The 22,434-nt window shown below is 35.6% G+C and overlaps 3 protein-coding genes across 3 annotated transcripts; 1 reads left to right on the top strand and 2 right to left on the bottom strand.

Annotated features, from left to right (window-relative positions):
* The first annotated feature begins 4,577 nt into the window (after nucleotides 1-4,577).
* LOC109176080 lies at nucleotides 4,578-6,268 on the top strand. Its single transcript, XM_019325502.1, has one exon. It carries the CDS (start codon nucleotides 4,793-4,795, stop codon nucleotides 5,951-5,953), a length of 1,161 nt encoding a protein of 386 aa, XP_019181047.1. The 5' UTR covers nucleotides 4,578-4,792; the 3' UTR covers nucleotides 5,954-6,268.
* A 3,787-nt stretch (nucleotides 6,269-10,055) lies between these two features.
* Nucleotides 10,056-14,083, bottom strand: LOC109176078 (eukaryotic translation initiation factor 2 subunit gamma-like). Its single transcript, XM_019325500.1, has 9 exons — nucleotides 13,961-14,083; nucleotides 13,059-13,204; nucleotides 12,866-12,927; nucleotides 12,318-12,430; nucleotides 12,134-12,236; nucleotides 11,556-11,783; nucleotides 11,253-11,471; nucleotides 10,795-11,055; nucleotides 10,056-10,654 (listed from the first exon to the last, which is right to left on the bottom strand). The coding sequence occupies exons 2-9, from the start codon at nucleotides 13,162-13,164 to the stop codon at nucleotides 10,349-10,351; spliced, it is 1,398 nt and encodes a 465-aa protein (XP_019181045.1). The 5' UTR covers nucleotides 13,165-13,204; nucleotides 13,961-14,083; the 3' UTR covers nucleotides 10,056-10,348.
* A 2,548-nt stretch (nucleotides 14,084-16,631) lies between these two features.
* LOC109176079 (UDP-glucuronic acid decarboxylase 2-like) lies at nucleotides 16,632-22,321 on the bottom strand. Its single transcript, XM_019325501.1, has 8 exons — nucleotides 21,790-22,321; nucleotides 19,800-20,098; nucleotides 18,967-19,114; nucleotides 18,779-18,858; nucleotides 18,609-18,692; nucleotides 18,379-18,453; nucleotides 18,093-18,185; nucleotides 16,632-17,131 (listed from the first exon to the last, which is right to left on the bottom strand). Exons 1-8 carry the CDS (start codon nucleotides 22,058-22,060, stop codon nucleotides 16,913-16,915), a joined length of 1,269 nt encoding a protein of 422 aa, XP_019181046.1. The 5' UTR covers nucleotides 22,061-22,321; the 3' UTR covers nucleotides 16,632-16,912.
* Nucleotides 22,322-22,434: the final 113 nt, after the last annotated feature.

The following is a 22,434-nucleotide window of genomic DNA, read 5'->3' on the forward strand; positions in this document are numbered from 1 at the left end:
AAAACGACTTCGTTTGATGTTTAAACTTTAATGGCCCATTTTTTGGGGTTCACGGAATAGGCCGGGAATAACATATCATTCCCAGTAATAGGCCTATTCCTTTGTTTGGTAACCATTTTTATTACCAGGAATAATATTCCTGGTAATAGCCTATTACCTCAAATGAGGTAATAGCTATTACTAGGGCCCCCCTGGTATTAGCCTATTACTGAACGCTCAGGAATAAATTTTAGAATCTATTTCCTTTTTTACCCCTTTCTTTAACCTAATTTTTTTATCCTATATATAAATTTATCCTATTTCACTACCGTCGTCACCACCACCACCATCACCGTCGTCGCCACCACCACCACCACCATCAGCACCACCGTCATCAACATCGCCGCCACCAGAACCACCACCTAGCAGCACCACCGCCACCACCATCACCGCCACAACCGTCGCCGCCCCCACCACCACTGCCACAACCGTCACCGTCACCACCACCACTGCCACCGCCACCACCACCATTACCACCCCAGCACCACCACCACCGTCACCATCGCCGCCACCACCACCACCAACATCGCCACCATCACATATTCTTATAAGGGTATTTATGTCTTTTAAAACATATTTCATTTCTATTCCTTAAATCAACCAAACACTGTAATATAATTCCTAAAGTCTATTCCTTCCGCGAATCAAACAATAGAATACAATTCATATTCTATTCATTATGGAATAGCATTCCTATTACCTCAAAATTCATTCCGTGAACCAAACGTGCTGTAATAGACTCCATAACTTCTCGTTTTTCATGTATCAACACAATTTTTAATTTATTTTAGGTACAAAATCCTTAAGCTTAATGTACAAAATTGCATAACATGATGTACAGAAACGCTTAACACGAGATACATACACATGTTTTCTATTTTACTTATTCTCAAAAATTTTATTTATGTAAATAATTCATGTCCTATAGACACATAATTTCATAATACAAAACATAAATTCGTAAAATAAGACACACAATATGTTTTGTGTTATACAACTACTAATCAATTTCAGATACAAAATTCTTACGCTTAATGTACAGAATTGCATAACATGATGTACCGAAAAGCATAACACGATATACATTATACATACACATGTTTTCTATTTTACTACGAAATACATACACATGCTCTCTATTTTACTTATTCTCAGATCTTATTTATGTAAATAATTTATGTCATATAGGCACATAATTTCATAATACAAGACTTAAATTCGTAAATTAAGACACATAATATGTTGTGTTATACAACTATTAATCAATTTAAGGTATAGAATCCTTACGCTTAATGTACAGAATTGCATAACATGATGTACAGAAACGCATAACATGATATACATACACATGCTTTACAATTAAAAAAAAAAATCTTATGTAATGCTGGTCCACCGTATAACGATAGAAGCTATAGACCAAATAGTGGACTATAAATAAGGGTTAAGACCACAAACCACTGGACTATAAGGAGGTTTGAGTAAACAAAGGGATGATGTCTTAAAGAGAGGGAATGATGCCTTATATAGTGTAGAGGGCATTGCATATGGTATCAACCAGCCTTCAAAATCTTGGTTATACACGTGTCTCCTCACTACCTGGATGTTAGCGATCTTCATACGAGTAAATAAAGCATCTTGCCTTTTAATATATAAGAGATAGAATGACTTGGTGGTTTGGAGTGTGTGTTGTTATGTTGGAGGTTATGAGTTTGAATCTTATTGGTAGTACTTCATCTTTTAATATTTTGCTTTAAGCTTACCTATCTCCTATCAATAAAAATGAACACCTCACTTGGATCAAGACTTTCCCAATAAAATGATCTCCGGCTCTCATGTCATCATCAATTATTAATGATGTGCTATGTAAAGAGCTCTAGCGGAGCTTTTCTCCCGACGAAGAATCAAACTCTATGCACATAACTCCAAGTCCCAAACTAAATCTGAATTAATCTCATATTGATGGAATACCAAATGTTGTATAGACTAAAAAAGAAGAGAACCTTAGAAAATTGATCACTTATTCAATTAATCCAGCTCCCCCCATTCCAAATAGTCTTTTCCCTTGCAAGAATAATAGCTATTTTTAAGAATAAAATAATTTACCAAACAACACCCTCTACGACATATGAAGAGAGGGAACAGTGACACGAAACCGCAGCATCCAACTCAGATCAACACATGTCAAGATTCACGAGGTATCTTATTCTTATCAATCCACATCCAGACAAATTCCATGAAGATCCCCATGTGTATTGTAAGCTATCCATCTAGCTTTTGCTTGCCTTTTTTTGTTTTTCATTTCTCATTTACTCGACTAACAATTACACACCAAAATTAATTAAAACTCAAAATCCAAAATTTATAATTAAACTAGAAGGAATTTATTCGAGTAGCTTATAGCTTTTGTAGTACTCCTAAATGAGAAGTCATAGATTTAAACGCCAATAAAAAAATAACTTATTATACTATAATAAGTTTAAGGGAGCGTTTGGTTCACGGAATCTTGAATTACCCCAGGTAATAGGATTACCTCCTGAAAGGTAATGTGAGATTTTGGGAATGTAAGATTATCTTGTGTGTTTGGTTTGGATGGTGTAATATAATATTACCTTGTTTGGTTCAGGGTTATATTTTAGGTTACATGGATCAATTTACAATAATGCCCTCAATAATATATATATATATATATATATATATATATATATATATATATATATATATATATATATGTGTGTGTGTGTGTGTGTGTGTGTGTGTGTGTGTGTGTGTGTGTATTTTTTTAATTTATATCTATGAACGTATATATCAAAACTTAAATATTAAAAAAACTAAATATATAAATATACACATATGTATATTTAATTATATAAACATATATTAATTTCATTATTATTATTATTATTATTATTATTATTATTATTATTATTATTATTATTATTATTATTAGTTGACAAGGGCAAAGTTGGAATAATTCAAGGTAATCTAAAATTATCTAAAAAAATGGAGGTAATCACATTACCTTGAAACATTACCGCCACATCAGCTTTCAGATAATATAACATTACCTGGTAATTTCATAACTTGAACCAAACAAGGTAATATAACATTACCAGACTCAGATGATCTATTTTAATATAAAATGACCTGAACCAAACGCCCCCTAAAAAGTATGTATAAACAAATACAAATTAGAAGAAAGTTATATTCGGCCCTGATTCCACATCCCGACTTGACCCGACCCAATTTTATAGCCAATCTGTCATCCCCACGATCGTTTTCTCGAGTGTTAAAACGCAACTTTCTTTACGCAAACAATTCTCTGCGAATGTGCGCACGAAAAATAATGGTTTTTGGGGTAGTGCGGTCAATATGACCGTTTCCATTTCGTCTATATTTTAAATATTAATTAAAAATGTTAGAAAAATACTACTCCGTATTTTTTATTTAATAATCAACGGTAACATTAATAATATTTAATATTATTGATTTTTCAATTTTCACGATGCGGTGGTTTAGGATTTTTTTTTTTTTTTTTTTTTTTTTCAATTTTGACAACTTTAGTTCCTAACACACTAATATGCTAGAATTGTAAATTACAATTTTATTCTTATATTGATTAACAATTCTGGATACTATTTAGATTATACTCCGTATTTAGCAAAGAGATAAGTTAGCAAAATATTATATAAAAAAAATTAATTAATTTAGGTTGTTTGTATTTGACATTATAGTACATTAAGACCTTACATAAAGTCTGCAACTACTATATAAAAGTGTATATTAAGTGAAGTTCACATTGTGATTTTAGCTGGCAAATGACTATAAAGAAGTAAACTAACTTAGAAGACATAGAAGACACCATAGAAGACATACGTTAAGACTTTATATATAATGCTCCGCAATTACTATCTAGTACTAAGTGAAGCTCGCCTTGTAACTAACTCTAATAGGCAAATGATCATAAACTAGTCTTTGTTGTTTGTATTTGACACTAAGAAAAGAACGGTTAAGCCCCTACATAAGTTCGCAGTTGCTAGGTAAAAGCGTGCACTGGGTGAAACCCACATTGTAAGCCAAATCGATAAAAAAGTGTAAGGACGCAAACTCACGTAAAAATTTGTTGACCAATTTGACTGAGGTCACACTTAGAAACAATTCTCTGACCAACTTCTCCCGAAATGTTGAATCCCTAACCCTAAGGGCTCTTCACACTGTAGCTCGGCAAAACATTTGGGAGGATGTGAATAAAGATGACTCAATGGATCAAACATGGCCAAATACCAGTTGAATTTGCTCACTTTGAACATAATCTGTACACTATCGCTACCAGTGTTTAAACATAATAAAATTCGAACATTGATCTTGATCTCAAATATTGAGTTAAGTCCGTGCGGACAAGAATTCTATGTTAGTGGTGAGTTGGAGCCCAAAGGTGCATTTATATTGATGCAATAAATTTCCATAATGAGAAGTAAACGGGACCAAACTCCGTTAATAATATAGGCAAGTCAGGTTTCCACGTGCTCCTGGGGACTACCATCTCTCATCTCTGCCTGTGCTTGATGGATTCTTCAATGCCATCTTGTTTTCATTCCACCCTTCATTTAACACTTCCTTTGACTATTTGTTTCCCCCACTCTCTTCTTCCCACTCCGCCATTGAAGCCCAATATATGCTAGCCTGCTGTATAAATTAAAGTAACAAACTTTACATACATTATTCTGCATTTGTACGGTGGCGCGTGGGTGGAAATATGGTGATAATGGAAGGGATTCAGGAAGACATGGGCGATGGTAGCATGCAGTGTGCGAATCATCCGTACAAGAACAGCAGCCCGGGAGGGGTTTGTGCGCTTTGTCTTCAAGAAAAGCTTGGGAAGTTGGTTTCTTCCTCTTTCCCTTCAGCCATTTTCCCCTCTTCTTCTTCTTCCTCTTCCACCCCTTCTGTTAGATCTGAGCTTGGCGGCGGAATGGCCGCCGGCGGCGGCGGCGGTGCTACTGCTTCATCTCAGCCTGTTCAGACGGCCAACAAGGCCGGTGAGGGTGATCATCATCATCAGTTTGAGTCTGCTGCCAGGAAACCCAGAATACCCTTTCAGAGGAGGAAGAAGAAGAGCAATAACAATGGCGAGTCTTCTTCTTCTGCTACTGTGTTCAAGAGAAGCAAGTCTGCAACCACTCCAAGAAACAGGATGGGTTTCTTGGAAGGAGATGAGAATGATAATGGAGATGATATTAGCCCTAGGAAAAGGGGTTTCTGGTCATTCCTCTACTACTCAGCATCCAAGAAAATTGAGAAGCCTGCAAGCATTAAAGATGCCAGCTTTCCCTCATCATCTGCCTCTGGGAATGGTTCAATGGTGGTGAGAGACAAGAAAAGAGAGAGCTTTGCAGTGGTGGAGGAGAATGAGAGGTCTGATCAGAGTAGCCATGAGAGAAAGGTGTCAAGGTCCAGATCTGTTGGGTGTGGGAGCAGGAGCTTCTCAGGGGAGTTCTTTGAGAGAATCTCAACTGGTTTTGGGGACTGCACTCTAAGAAGAGTTGAGTCTCAGAGAGAAGGGAAGCCCAAAGCTCCCCCTTCTGTTCAACACAGGAACAGTGGGGCTTCTGGCCAAGATTGCATCAGGGAAAGAGTGAAATGTGGAGGGATTTTCAGTGGCTTCATGATCATTGCATCTTCTTCATCTTCCTCATCAGATTGGGTTTCTTCTGAAGAGAATAAGGCCACAAATAATCCTACAATCCCACCTGCATCTGTGGATCATCATGGAAGGAGCAAGAACTGGGGATGGGCACTTGCAAGTCCAATCAGAGCTTTTACCAGCAAGCCATCTACTGGGAAAACAGAAGCTTCAAACAAGAACACAACTCCCAACTTGGCTGCCATTCCTTCTTTGTTGACTGTCAGAAGCTAGAACAATGGCTTTGCCCCAATGGAGTAAATCACTATAGAAATTTTTTAAAATTTAATCCTCTTCTTTAAAATGTGTTTATTATTATTATTATCCTTGTTTGACAATGTTCAGTAACCTTTCCCTCCCTCCCTAAGTTGATATTTATGTCTATTTCATCTTTCTTTTACTGTCAACACTGGGTTTGGATTCCATTCATGGAGTTCATGTCTGTTTCCATAACCACCTGATTCTTGGATGTGATGATCCAATCCAGTTATGTAATTTGCTCATAGCAACATTATCATCAATAAGAATAATTGTTCATTTTGCCAATGACAATGTTGCTTTAATTTGACCTTGAATTATGGATGGCTATTTTCGAATGCTACTGACTCTATTACAATGTAGTGTCTGTTCATAACTACTTTCTCAATCTACTGAAGCACAAATTTTCAATAACGCCTCCACTGAGGCTCGAACTCACAACCTCTCTTGTAGGAGTCCAACCCAGGTGTCATCCAAGCACAAGGTGCTTAGCAATTTTTTTTATTGTATAAACCTAAGGAATCCTAAAAGGTTTGCACCTCAAACTCGACCGGCCTCATTTCTCCTCAAGTCTTTACAAAGGAGTAAATCGTGAAATTACTGAAATATGTCTCACCGTCGGCTTCAATTCCTAAAATACTTGTAGACCAGTACCCACAATGAAACATATTCGTAACACTCTTTTCGGTAGAATTTGAACTTGCACACTACGATTGCCAGCAAAGGTGTCAACCAGTTAAGCTGTGCCCGAGTCAACCTTATAAGGGGTTGTTGGATTCATAATTGAGTTGGTATGTTTCATGGTTTTGTGCATGGGCATTAATTTGTAGTAGTAGTAGTAGAAGAGTACTAAAATTAAAGATGTAGTGGATCCCTTCACATCCTCATGTCTCTATCTAGGGGTATCTCTAATGGCTGTGCCACACTTTTAGCTGGCCAAAAGCCAAAACAAATCATAAAGAAAGAGCCCTCAGCTCATGTGCAAGGATGATGCACATACAATTAAATATTATTATTAAAACTAAAAATGAAAATTTTAGTGGCAAAGAGCAAAAGGAAACAAATGGTGAGCAGTTTGAGTGAAATGTCAAAGCACATGTTTGGTAGAGAGGTCAAGATCAAGGGTGCAAATAAGCCAAAGATAGTGTGATGGAAAGCTAGCTTTTGCTTAACTAGCATTTTCATGCTTTTTTTTTTTGGGTTCCAAACTCACATCTGTTCCTTTTTGTCAACACCTAGATGGGAAATTGTTCCTTTCTGCATCTCAGATCTATCTGTCATTAAAATTTGATAATCACTTATATTAATCTCTTTCTGTGTGTGAAATGGGCAAACTGATGCATGGGCTTGGGATTCTCTGGTGATTGCTGTAAACTGCATGGGAGATGACTATGATGGCCACACCTGTCATTATTGATGCTACACTACACCAACTCAACATGCTAGTTAGCCTCTAATAGTATAATCACTAATGTTATGGAGGCCAAAAACTCAAAAATCTCAAGTTTATGCGGTCGAGTGGCATAGTTGTGGCATAGTTTACACTAGGAATGGTAAAAAAAAAAAAAAAAAAAAAAAAAAACTAAGGGTATGTTTTTTTTTTTTTTTTTTGGAGTGTTCAGTGGTCTAATTGCATTTAGTGGTAAATTCGAACCTTATTCCAAAAATAAAAAAAATTAAAAAAAAATCTAAGGGTGTGCGGGTGTGCTTGTTCTATGAGTTTACACACTAGGAATGATTCAAAAAAAAAAAAAAACAAATTAAATTTATTATTCTCCGAACGAGATAGATCCCACATTGATATCACTAATTCACTATTTGATTGGCTCTTTGCATTCGGGTATGGTGCCATGTTAGAGCAAGCTCATTAGTTTACATTTTTTCTTAATTTTTGTAAGTCAAGTAGGAGAGAAAAAAGGGAAGGAGAAGAGAAAAAAGAAAAGCAAAAAAAAAAAAAAAAAAAAAGTCTCACACGCCATGCTGGGCGCATAAGTGTTGGCGTGTTGCCAACGTGGAAACTTGACTTATTTCTCTCTTCTATACTCTCTTTCCTTCACATCATCTTAGGCTCCACAAAAAATCAATAAAAACAACTAAATGGGGATGCTTCAATTGTTATACCATGGAGGCATGGACTATACAAAAATTATGTACCTTTAATTAATACATTATGTACTTATCGTTAACAGTTTTTGTATATGTAAACAAATAACTTGATACTTGTTGACACATAATATAATAGTTACAGGTACATAAACTATCAATTGCATGTACATAATATGTCAACTATAAATGTAAAATCTAAATTGATAATTGCTGACACATAATATGATAGTTACAAGTACATAAACTATCAACTATAGGTACAAAATGTGTCAATTATAGATATAGAGCCTGAAGGTCATTTTTGAACTAGAGTTTACAATGTAAGGTAGACCCTGGTCCATGATATAATTTGTTGGGATGCTCTTATTGGTTGTAGCTAAAATTTGGAGCATCCCATTTGATTATTTGAGCTTACAACTAGTTAAATAGTGACACCTCAAGTGGATATTTCACTATTTCTCGCAAATCCTGCTTAAAGGCTTACCTAGTAAAGCTATTCAATATCAAATCTTCAACTAAAAAACCGAGTGTCATTTCAAGTGAGATTTACAACTTGGGGGTGAAAAAAAAAAGAAATACAATTTCCTATTACAATTACCTTGTGTTCAGATGGCATGTAGTGACCTCTCTTATATGGGATGTCATGAGATTGAGTTTCAGTGGAGGCGTTGTTAACTCTGTGTGTTTCATTAGGTTGAGAAAGTATGTTTGAACAGATACTACAATGTAATAGAGTCACTAAAAAAAAAAAGTAATAAAAATTAGAGATTGTGTGTGTGAGAGAGATTACATGAGAAAGAGACGTATGATTGCGAAGAGGACCCCAACAAGTAACAACACAAGGAGAGAGGGTGTGCTGATTGCTGACTGCTGAGTAACAGTAAGTTTAGGTGACGGATAGGAAATCTAATGCAAACTCAACTCCATCATAAAGGACACTCTACTTTTTAAATGCCACCAAAAAGCTTTTTGGAAATTTGCTTATTAAATACCTGTTTTGGGACCACATACAAAGCCTCAGTCGGTGCACAACCCACTCATCCTTTTACCTAATGGTTAAAATTATCGTGATTTATCTTCTTTTTTTTTTTTGAAATGATTTATCATTTTACTATTTTGTCGAACTAAAGTACAAGGGGCAAGTTATAAATTATTATACTATTCTGTCGAACTAAAGTACAATGAGCAAATTATAAATTTACTTCTGGAAATTATAAAATTTTTGATAACTTGAAAGTGATCTTAAATCAAGTCAAAAGCCTTGTTCTGATCACTTTTGGAATTCGGAAAAACCTTTGTTGTTATTTCCGGTCACTTTTTGCTTTCGACTTGATTTAAGATCACTTTTAGGTGGTCGAAAATTCCATAATTTTCAGTGGTGATTGTTATACCATGGACCAGGGTTCATATTGACATATTGTATTGTGAAATTTGGTCCAAAAATCAATACATTTTGTATATGCAGTTAATAATTTATGTACATGTAAACAAATTAAAAGCACATAATATAATAATTACATGCATATAACACGTTAACTACAAATACATAAATTGTTAACTGCAAACACAGAATATGTTGGTTAACATGTTATGTGTCTACACTTTAACATATTTTATGTTTGTGTTAGCATGTGATATGTCTGAGGGCAAGGACATGAAAGGGTTCAGTGGGAAGTTGATAAAACGGTGCAACCACTTTCAACACTTCCCAATATCCATATTTGGTTCACACTCAAAGAGCATGTGATTGTATCTCCGACAGGCGACAGGATACACTCCCGCAAGGAGGAGGTGCAATCCCACATGTTAAGGCCAAAATCAAAACATGACACAGTTTTGTTAAACTTAAACATTAAAACTGTAATCACATTAGTTTTCACAATAAGTGACCATAAACAACTGTGTTATCAACATATATAAAACCAAGCAACCTCAGTACGTATATAATATTATAATCAAATCAAAATGGAGGTAAACGGACATTGCTTCAATATGATGAAATTGACATCCACAAAAGACTAATGAATTACAACATACAGAACACTCCAACAAGGCAAATATGTTGAGTAGAAAAAGAAAAATATAATTGGGAAAAAACAACACAGACAATATAGTGTGATTTAGTATTCAAAATTCAAAATGATCAATATCTCCTCTACCGACTTTTCTTTTTTTGTTGTTTCCAACAGAGTTTCTTGTCCTCCCATGTTTTAATCTCTCAAGTCTTTTGTAGATTCACAAGTTCTCCAAAAATGTTGACTTACATCACTCGAATGGGGCAGAGGGGACATCAAGAGTAATTCCGGCTTGAATTTGGCCCCAACCAATAAGTCGCCAATGCTTCTCAATTCTCCGACTGAGAGCAATTTTCTCACCTTTGCTGGTGCACACAGGAGATGTCAACTGAAGTTTTGCAAACACATTCTTGACAGCAACGACACGGGCCCCAGTTGACATAGATCCTATATTCAACATTAGTATTTCTCCCTTTGTCAACTTGGTCACCTTGCCCTGCTTTTCTGTGTCTTTTGTTCTGACACCCAAAAGGCGTCGCAACAGAAAGAAATTCACCTGCAGTAAAGGAGACAAAAATATATTGGTAAATGAGGGTGAAGGTAAAAAACACATATTGGGTTCGACGCCAAACCAAGTGAACTTAGAAAACAACTGATACAAGTATAGGAAAAACATTGCAAGGAACTACCCTTTACCTCTAGCTCACTATAAATGTCTGGAAGTGACCCAACCTCACCAAGGACTTGTCCCACCAATCGATCAGCACGTGTCAGTGTGGGGTCCATGGTTGTGCCAACTCCAATTAAGCCTCCAGGCACAGCAAACTGGAGTTCATTCTGCTCAGCATACAATGAAACTATCCTAGAGTATATAGGTGTGCATTTGATGTTTCCATTCTCATCCTTGACAACGATACCAGGACGAACCTCAATTTTTTGATTAACCTTCAAAACACCCTGCACAATGAATTGAATATCCTTGAATCACTAATCCAGTATAATTCCCATGGAAATCCAACATGTCTATAAATTAGTCAAGACCATTAGTAACTACAGTGAGAACACCAAATAACAGAAAGGAAAGTCAGATTCTTAATCAGTGATTACTTCACAAATCTACAACTTACTTAAAGACTTCAAAATAACAAGCATACCTTCAAGATACTGCCACCAGCTACGCCACCTCTGATTTCATCAACTTCAAAACCAGGTTTATTAACATCAAAAGAACGGATAACAATCATGTTTGGTGCTGAAGTGAAGTTCCGTTCTGGAATGGGGATTTTCTTCACAATATATTCGCACACAACATCAATGTTATACTTCAATTGAGCAGATATAGGTACCACTGGTGCACCATCAGCAACTGTGCCCTGAAAAATACAATTAATATGGTTTGGTACTCCTGAATATGATCTAGTAGAGGAACCTAGACGACCTCAGTTAAACCCACTAACCTTAATGAAATTCTGAATGGCCTCATGCTGGTTGATGGCAACATTTTCCTGCACTAGATCAACCTTGTTCTGAAGAATGATTATATGTTGGAGGCGCATAATTTCAACAGCAGCTAAGTGTTCCGAAGTCTGAGGCTGAGGACAGCTCTCATTGGCAGCAATTAGAAGTAAAGCTCCATCCATGATTGCCGCTCCATTAAGCATAGTAGCCATGAGAATATCATGGCCCTACAAGAAAGGAAGAAAAAGAAAGATTGTCATTTTATATCTGATAATGCATTGTGATGGATGAAACACTTGATGTAGAAAAGCAGGCACAACTGTTGAAAGGACAAACAAATATTGACACTTCCTTAGTTTCATGCAATGGACGTTGATTGAAAATTCATGCTCTATTTCGGACATATGTTAGGGATCAGACCAAAGAAAATGATTTGCATTAAAAGATTGACAGATAAGAATACTTAATTAGCAAAGTTAAAGGGTACAAGGTTGTGGAGCAATGAGGCAATTGGATAATGATGAAAAACCAATTATAAAAAGAAAGAATCCCATGGGATATTCTGTTAGGAGCTTACTGGGCAATCAACGAATGACACATGCCTCAGCAACTTCATCCTGCAGTTCTCAAAACCAGGCACATCGCACATAGGACTATCTTCTTTTCCACTTCCATATGCCCTACAAAATGATATTGTATGTAACAGTGAAACTACTAGACTGAATCAACAAGACGGCCTACCTTCCCATTCAGAAACTTACTTGTAGCACATAGGTCTAGGGCAACGGTCCTCTTCACATTTATATATCTTTGCATTGGCATATCCAAGCTTAATTGTAATATTACGTTCAAGCTCATTTTTAAAACGAACAGTCTGCAAAAACAAGCTATATTACCAAAATTTTCAACTATCTTTTCTAACAACTATTCTTTCTATATAAAACTACTACATCATTAACAAAGAATATGAAAAAATTGAAGTCAGTCCAACGAGCAAGTATAGATTTGCTTCAGATGAGACAACTCAGCACACACAAGCATTGCATATACACTGAAATAACCATTCTAAAACGCTTTTTTCCCAACATAATAGAAGTTTTATATGTATATATTAATCATTCTCCTAGGGAACTACATTTTTATGGCTTCAAACAGAAAGACTAGCAGCACTACTTGGTTATTCTTTAACCAAGCTTCATACTTAATTGTATCCAAGTAAGAGTGACTACAGACTACACAGAAAATAAGGCTTCTCAAAGCCAAACTGCCTAAGCACTTATATGTACAAACTCAACATATTGTGACAAACCTGGACACCGGATATGGCTTTTACAACTGTTGACTTCCCATGGGCCACATGACCAATGGTGCCTGAAAATAGAAAATTGAACTTAGTATTGAATGCATGACAATAGCAAGCGCTTGCCTGCTTGCAAAATATACACATAACTATGTATGCAGGGCAATATGATGCTTGCAGTTTCAAACTGCAATGAACTTACCAATGTTTATTGTTGCCTGACGAGAGATCACCTCAGGTGATAGTGGATGTAGCTGTGTTACATCTAACTTACTTAGATCCTGCTCCATCAATCCTTTTCTAGACATTTTGCTGCCCTTTACTTCAGTATCCACTCAAATTTCAATCCTGGAATTGTGAGATGTGAGACAAAGAACATCATTCTAAGAACAAATTTTAATTTCCATAATCCATAGAATCTTGCATTTACATGTAGGTCCATGATCATTCAAAGAAAATCAATAAACCTAGTGTACATATCACCCACAAAAGCACAAAAACATATGGCGCAACTTCTTCATCCTAAAGGCCCCATTACATAAGAAGGGAACCAATAACATAACTAAGATGCTTGGATCCCTCATCATAATCTCCAAAAGAGACTAATTTCCCCTCGGACTGGGGAGAGCCATACTTTGCTCCATCTGGTCCAACATCCCAACTTCTTCGATGACTAAGATTTGTTGAATATACAGTCAAGTAATCCAATCCAGCACATATGCAGTTCAGGTTTCCCATTAAACAGGGTGAATTCAAAGCAGAGAAACACACTCAGTCAGCTAGAAACCACACAAAATTTACATAAATACAGCTGAGTTCTAGGTTAGGCACGCCCACTCTAGCATTCAAAGGCGTTCTCAACTCTCTAAATCCCAATTCACCATATTCATGTTTACATTGCGAGTTCGCTCTCACAACAAATCAGGGGTTATAGAACAGCGACATGGCTAAAAAATAACACCAACTAATTTCCAATAATGACGAGCTTAAACACCGCCCCCAAAAAACCTAATCCCCTGACCTCATTTCACATATGTAAAAATTTTCATTTCAACAAACCGAGAGAAAGAGGTAATAAGTGTGTGTGCGCGCGCGCGGACTCACCGGAGAAAAGGCGTTTGCGCCGGCCGTCGAGAGTGCAGTGGGGTTTTCAAGGGTTGAGCAAAGCGAGAGAGACGACGCAATGAGAGTGGGTCAAGTAGGCCTGTAGCTGAAGGAACACATTCGTTAAAGTGGAATTGGGAATAAATAAAATGTGTGAAGAAAAATACTCTACTTTCCTATCCGGCATTCAGATGGCCCAATAAAGACTGGCCCAGTGATTACTAAAGAGTGGCCCAATATTTATTTTTTAATAATGGCCCAATATTTATGTTCCCTCAAACCCAATTATCATCTTTGGGCAAATTACGTTGTGCATCCATGTGAACCATGCATGGTGCACACGGAACGTTATGGTGTGCATCTGTGTACACCGTGCATGGTGCATACGGATGTTAAAACGACGTCGTTTTGACTAAAAATGTGCGTCCCATTTGAAAAAAATTAGTTTCGATTCTCCTCAACAGCATTATGTTGTTCATTCATTCTGGATTTTTAGTTCATAGATTCTGGATTTTTAGTTCATTGATTCTGGATATTTAGACGTAAATTGAAACTGATTTTTTTTTTCATTCATGCTGGATATTTAGTTCATTCATTATGGATATTTAGTTCATTCGTTCTGTATTTTTAGTTCATAGATTCTGGATTTTTAGTTCATTGATTCTGGAATTTTAGTTCATTGATTATGGATATATAGTTCAAATTATGCACAACATAATGCTGTTGCTGGGAATCGAAACTGATTTTTTTTAAAAAAGTGGGACGTGCGTTTTTAATAAAACGACGTCATTTTTGCATCCGTATGCACCATGCATGGTGCACACGGATGCACAACATAATTTGTCGGTGCACACGGATGCAAAAACAGTGTCGTTTTACTTAAATAATTTTTTTTTTTTTAAAAAAACATTTTTAATTGCTGTTAGTTACGTAAACATATGTTCATAATTTTATAATTTCACATTCTGGATTTATAGTTATGAAACTATGGATGTGTAGTATGCAATTCTGGATTTATAGTTATGAAGTTATGGATGTGTAATTATGCATGTAATTCTGAATGTATTCTTATGAAGTTATAATTTCTGAATGTATAGTTATGAAGTTATGGACGTGTAGTTATGCAATTCTAAATGTATAGTTATGAAGTTATGGATGTGTAATTCTGCATGCAATCCTGAATGTATAGTTATAAAGTTATGGATGTGTTGTTATGCAATTCTGGATTTATAGTTATGAAGTTATGGATGTGTAGTTATGCAATTCTGAATGTATAGTTATGAAGTTATGGATGTATAGTTATGCAATTCTGGATTTATAATTATGAAGTTATGGATGTGTAGTTATGCAATTCTGGATTTATAGTTATGAAGTTATGGATGTGTAGTTATGCAATGCTGGATGTATAGTTATGAAGTTATGGATGTGTAGTTATGCAATTCTGATTTTTGTTTTTAAGTCGGACGTCAAAACGACGTCGTTTTTACAACCATGTGCACTATGCATGGTGCACACGGTTGCACAGCATAACGCTCCGTAATTATTGATCTAGGTTACTTTGTTACACATTTCTGAAGTTTCCTACATCCTTCTAGAATCTAGACTTATTTTGAATTTTGTCATAACTTCTTATAGTTTATAAAATTTTCTAGAAACATATATATAACACTAGTAGTTGTAGAGATGTATGGAATATTCTATAACTTTAGAGTTGTGTGGAGATTTAGGGAGGTTCTAGATATGATTTTTAACCATAGGATCTAGTGGATCTCAAACATCTATTAAGGAGGTGGAATGGTATAAAAGGCTCATTTGCAAACAACCCCTAGAATCCAAAAGTTCAAGTATCCAAGTTCATATGTGTTATTTCTTAAATCTTTTTTGAAAGGTTCTTGCTTTTCTTAGTCATCCAATCATACCTTCGAGGGTCAAGTCACGCTAACTTAGCTATTGCACGAGACGTCATTAGGGAAGGAGTCTGTGACATTAAGCTATCATTATCCCTTCAAGTGTATCTGACTTTCAAAACTAGGTCCAACATCTACATTATCAAATTTAAAATTACTTCACTATTTTTCCCACGTCCCTTCAATACTCAGTCAATTTCAAAAATAGTCTCACATTCACATTACAATTATAAATTCATATATTTTCCAATAAATAAATACATATAATATGACAGCAAAAGCTGCCATTTGACAATAAAAATAGTGCGTTAAAAGCTTGCTAAATTAGATGAACATGGTTACATGTTCTTGTATCACTCAAAATAAATTAATGATATCATTAGACATTTCATCAAATTTCTTCAATAGTTGAAAATTGAGGTAAAGACCTTGTTCGGTCAAATAGTTAGCTTATTAGCCAATTTTGATTTATTTAACTTGATTAAAAAATCAATATAAGTGTTTAGTTTTTTGTAATTTCAAAATGCTAAAATTAAAAAAATTTTCCCAAGTAACTTTTTCAATTAGTTTTTTTTATAAAAAATATTATAATAAATTATATCAAACAGCTATCAGCTAACAACTAATATCAGTATATTATCAACTAGTTATACCCTCTAATATTAACTAACATCTATTTACCAAACGGGCCAAAATGTAACTATAATTGGAATAGAACATTGAAGAAAAGAAAACAACAAGACAAATAAAAAGAGGAATGTATACATTTTTAAATTTTCTTTACTTGATAAATAGTTGTTTCATGATACATGTTTTTGTATCATTCGAAATAAATTACATGACTAGTATACTAAAATTATACAATATATTTTACTCTGTGAAGACATTATTCTCGAGCACTAAATACAATTTTACCAACAAAAAAAAAAAAAAAAAGAAGCTAAACTCATTCTAATGACTATTTTCCAATTTTTTGCCTTATTATTACCACCTCTCTACATCTTTTTCTTATTTCATTTAATGATGAGACAAACGAAGCTTTATATTACTGAGTGTCGACGCCGGAGACGAACTTCTCGTCGCCGAATATCCGTTTCCGGAAGTCGGAAACCATGAGCGGAAGCCCCTCCCGGAGGGAGATTGTGGGCTCCCATCCAAGGAGTTGTTTGGCTCTTGTGATGTCTGGCTTTCTCTTGTGAGGGTCGTCTTCCGTGTTTGGCCTGAACTCTATCTCCGCACTTGGTTCAATTGTGTCTTGCACAACCTGCATATTAAATTAACCTCAATTTATTGATTACAAATATTATAAGGTTAACCCCAAATTTAAGATTTTCTCACCTGTTCGGGAGACTATGTAAGTTTTTGGTAAAGATGTATGTTAAATTGTGCATTAGCTTATTGGTTAGTGTAAATGACCATTATATTAAAGATTAAGTATGAGTGGCCGTGAATTCTCATCTCAAGAGGTCGGGAGTTCCAACTCACTCTCGTATGAAAAAATCAATCTAGCTAGCACTTTGTCTCTTAATTGGATCAATTCGGTACAAACAAATTTAGTGTCATTTTCATTATTAATAATACCATTATGAAAATTGAAACTATAGGTGCACCGCTTTTGTGATGAAATCCTATTGAATTTTGTCATATGATTTGTGAATGATCAAAATTTACAATTTTTTACAATAATATGTGAATGGACAAGTTTGCCCATACATTTTAGTCACCCAACTCGATAGAATCTACTAGAATTTCAATCATCATATTTTACCCAAAACACCAAAATCATAAAAAAATAAAAAAAGCATGCACTTATTAAGGCATCCTCAATAAGGATTGGTTACGAATTTTTGTGTGAGGTGGATGAGAGACGGTAAGAAAGAGTCTATATGAGTATATTACAGCATGGGAGTTTTTTGGACTTATGATGGATCTCACCGAAGAAAAAGCGATGATGGTGTGTGTTTCACACACCAGTAGCACCCATCGAGTTCGTTTTATGGCTTTTCTGACTTTTCTTGTTTCTTTTTATCTTTTTTCCCCTCTTTATCTTTCCTCTCTCAATCTCTCTCTCAATTGACAAGAAAAAATTCGATAAGAGACCTCAAATGTTGGGGTTGTTCTAAATGGACTTGATATAATAAAATTTAATGAGATTTTACTGAAATGAAAAAGATAAAAATCGTGGAACTAAAAGTAGTGATGAAACTAATCCATAATAAATGTACCTTTGCCAATTCAAGCATTGTAAATTCACCAGGATTCCCAAGATTGAATGGACCAACATGATCACCTTCCATCAATCTGATTAGGCCTTCTACCTGTTCATTAAACACAATACAAACCAAGATTCATACTCATCAAAAACATATATTAATCTTGGGTATTTAATCTAATCTACTATGTGTTGATTCACACAAGTTTAAATACAAAAATACTTTAATTTACAAAAGCACATTTCGCGCCTGCGTCTATAGCAGTACAAATACATATTATCCGCTACTAAAAACTTACCAAATCAGAAACATACTGGAAACTCCTAGTCTGCTTCCCATCTCCATACACAGTCATAGCTTCCTTTCTTAATGCCTGCACAAACAATCACATCAAACTTGGATATCAAAGAACAAGCCAATGAGAGAAAGCATTGTGAAAAAATAATAATAATAAAGTAAAAAGTGAGAGTACATGTAATATTATTTCAACAGAATATGTTACGTTCATAACTAAGTTGGGTTACAAACCTGAGCAACAAAATTGCTAACAACACGGCCATCATCAAGGCACATACGCGGTCCATATGTGTTAAAGATTCTAGCAATTCTTACCTGCAGATCAAAACAACATTATACCCACAACATTTTTTATCCTTACTTTTGTAGTTTGTTTGTGGTACACAAGGAGATCAGACAACCTCAATGTTGAGTCCTCTATGGTAATCCATCGTTAATGTCTCAGCTGTACGTTTTCCCTCATCATAACAACTCCTAACACCTGTGGTTTAACGTAACAAAGAAATTGCCAGAACGGGCAACTCAGTTGATTTCTGGGTAGATAAGAGGCAATGTAATGAAGAAATTAATATTATAATGTTGAGCTTACCAATGGGGTTGACATTGCCCCAGTAAGTCTCGGTCTGTGGGTGCTCCAAAGGGTCACCATACACCTCACTGGTACTTGTCAGCAAGAACCTAGCACCAACCCTCTTTGCTAAACCCAACATGTTTAATGTTCCCATCACATTTGTCTTGTGATCAGGCCACTTTAAGTCAAGGAAAAAACACTTCTCCAATTCATAATCATATATATATGTACCCATCAAACAAATTTATTAAAACATGAAAATTCGGGAGCAACCAAGTCCAAATTCATCAGACAGTTGACTTAATAATAAGTATGAGGTTACAAATTTGGGGCCTATTGGCCTTCTTGATCTGAACCGATCAGCTATGACAACCTAAGTTGGTTTACTTAGCGTACACTTTTGGATGATCTATTGGCCTTCTTTGTCTGAATCGGTCAGCTATGGTAACCTAAGCTGGTTTACCTAGCGTACACTTTTGGATGACCTATTAACATTTTTGGTCTGAACAGGTTAGTTATGACAACCTAAACTGATTTACCTAGCGTACACTTTTGGATAATGATTACGGGTTTCCCTCGGGACTCAAAAAAATAATTTAAAACATGAAAATTTGGGAGCAACCACGTCCAAGTTCATCTTAACTTAGTAATCTAATCCAAGGTTACAAATTTGACTCCCAGTAGGAGCGGTCTATTGGCCTTCTTAGTCTGAACCGATCAGCTATGGCAACCTTAGCTGGTTTACCTAGGGTATGCTTTTGGATAATGATTACGGGTTTCTCTAGGGACTCGAAAAATAATTAAAAACATGCATGAAAATTCAGGAAACAGATAGATGCATGTGAGGATATGATGGTCTTGACAGGGTTGTACTTGTAATAGACAGGGGAGGCAGGGCAAGCCAAATGGTAGATCTGGTCTACTTCCAACAAGATGGGCTCGACGACGTCGTGGCGGATGAGCTCGAACCGGGGGTTTCCGAAATGCTGTATCAGGTTTTCTTTCCGGCCGGTGAAGAAGTTATCGATCACTATTACACTGTCGCCCCGAGCGATCAACCGGTCCACCAAATGGCTCCCCACGAACCCGGCTCCCCCGGTCACCAATATCCTCAGCCCTTTTCTCTTGAACCCCATCGAAATTCTTCCACCTGAATTATTGTTCATAAATTCTCACTCTTTGCATTGTGTATTTACTATTTAGTTTTACTTTGGATTATGCATGTCATTTCAACTCAACTTTTAATTCTTTCTCCCAGGTTGAATCCAACCTAATGACCCCAACACTCCGATCCTATAGAGTATTTGAAATGATGTAAATTAATATTGACTCACCGACACAACAGACAGGGTCAAATGTCCTGTGATCACAAAAAATCTAACCACTTTGAGCATAGAGCATAATCACACACTATGGCTGCTGAAGTTCGAACTTTAGTCTCTCATCTCAACAAGATCAACTTTTGCTTATTGTTAGATGTTCCCGAAACATTTTCATTAATATAACTAGAGGTATGATCATGTGAGAACAGGTGTTCAGGTACCACCGAAAAATTGTACGGCACAAATTATAAAGTACAGGTAATGATATGTAAAAGTGCATTTAGAAAACATGCAAACTCTAAAAAAAACACACATCACACAGAATCACAAAATATATATATTCTTGAATTTCATTTTTACATATTGTAAAATTGTAGAGTGTACACTCCTATATATACACTTTATAATTTTACGTGATAAACGTTCACATATTTGCACATAAACATATGTCTTATATATCTTTACTGACATATAACTACTGGTGCTAAAAGACATCTTTAAATAAAGAAATATCGTACTTAAACTTCTTATATATACATTTGTATACATGTTAAATCATCTTTAGTGAAAGATCATGTGACACTAGCTAGGCGTGCCATTTGGGGAGATCAAATAGTCAAAATAGTAACTACCTCCCCGTTAAACATCATTTTCTTTCACATGCCACTCCTGATTATATTCCCTCCATCTTTCATATATATATATATATATATATATATATATATATATATATATATATATATATATTTATATTCTACAAATTAAGCAGAGATATATACATAAATAAATTTTACAATGTTGTATGCTTTATAAAATTGACATAGATACAAACACCCAAATAAATTTCACAATATTATGTGCTTTATAAAGTTGTATTTTATACTTGACAAGTTGTACATTCACCTATACTATGCAAAACACGCATCATTGGATGTAACCCATGACATTATAATTTTTTATATATATATTTTTATAATACTATAATAATATTACTATTTAATATAATACGGAGTATTAGTATATATATATATATATATATATATATATATATATATATATATATAGTTAGCAGATTATGCACAATTAGTATAAATGAATATGCACTACCTAATACATAATTTGGGCTCATAAGTCCACGATACCATAGACAGTACATTATGGACTCTGATCCAAAATAATTTTCAGATTATGTGTTGTAGTTGACATATACACAATATGTTACTGCAAACACATAATATGTTGTTAACATGTTATGTACTATACTGTTAATTGTATGTATAAAATATGTCAACTGCTGACATATAATTTGTATATCGACATACCGTGTTTACAATGTAAGATGGACTCTGGTGTATAACAATTGTATTAGGACAAAAACATGCTGGGTGTGAAGAAGATTTCTTCGTGAAGGCCCAAAATTAAGGAAACAAATCATTGCCATGGATATGCATGCTTTTAATTACTGCAAATAATATTAATGAAAAAATAACGTAACAGAAAAGTGATGGAGACTTCATGCCTGCGTTCACGGCGTTTAGCGAGGTCTGAGACGTCTCGTACATCACCCTCCGAGGAATGATCGGAGGCGCCGACTGGGCCGAGCCAGCCGCCGCGATCCCGGCGCCGTGCGATGGGCCGAACGCGAAGATAATCGTCGACAGGCCGACGCCGATGAGAAGGCAGAGCACGCGTTGTTCTCGGAGGACGTAATGCACGGCGGACGATGGCGAGAGACGCCTGCTGCGGCGAGGAGGCTGTGTGCGGTTGTGTGTGTGGATGATGTCAGCCATCGGAGAATTGGAAGATCAATGGCGATTTGAATTGATCGAGAAAATATTGGCCTGGGAAGATCGGAGATAAAAGGAAGGAAGAAGAAAGATGGGCGGTTGGTTTAATTTGGGTGAGAATTGAAAGACCTAAAAGATGGCGAGGAGGAATGGATGCTTTTGCATGAATTTTGGGAGTGATGAGAGAAAGATCGATGAAGCTAAGGATTGGATTGGAGGTAGTGCCCTGTGCGTGAGCGTGCAGTGCTCACCGCTGCCTTTACACTTTCATCTTCATCATACAATTAAACACCATTTTGGGTATTTTTTTATTAATAATAATAAAAATAATATACAAATGTTCAAATTTCTTTTTGTTTTTTTTTTTTTGTTTTTTT

Source organism: Ipomoea nil, unplaced genomic scaffold (genome assembly GCF_001879475.1).
Source record: "Ipomoea nil cultivar Tokyo-kokei standard unplaced genomic scaffold, Asagao_1.1 scaffold0688, whole genome shotgun sequence".
NCBI lineage: Eukaryota > Viridiplantae > Streptophyta > Magnoliopsida > Solanales > Convolvulaceae > Ipomoea > Ipomoea nil.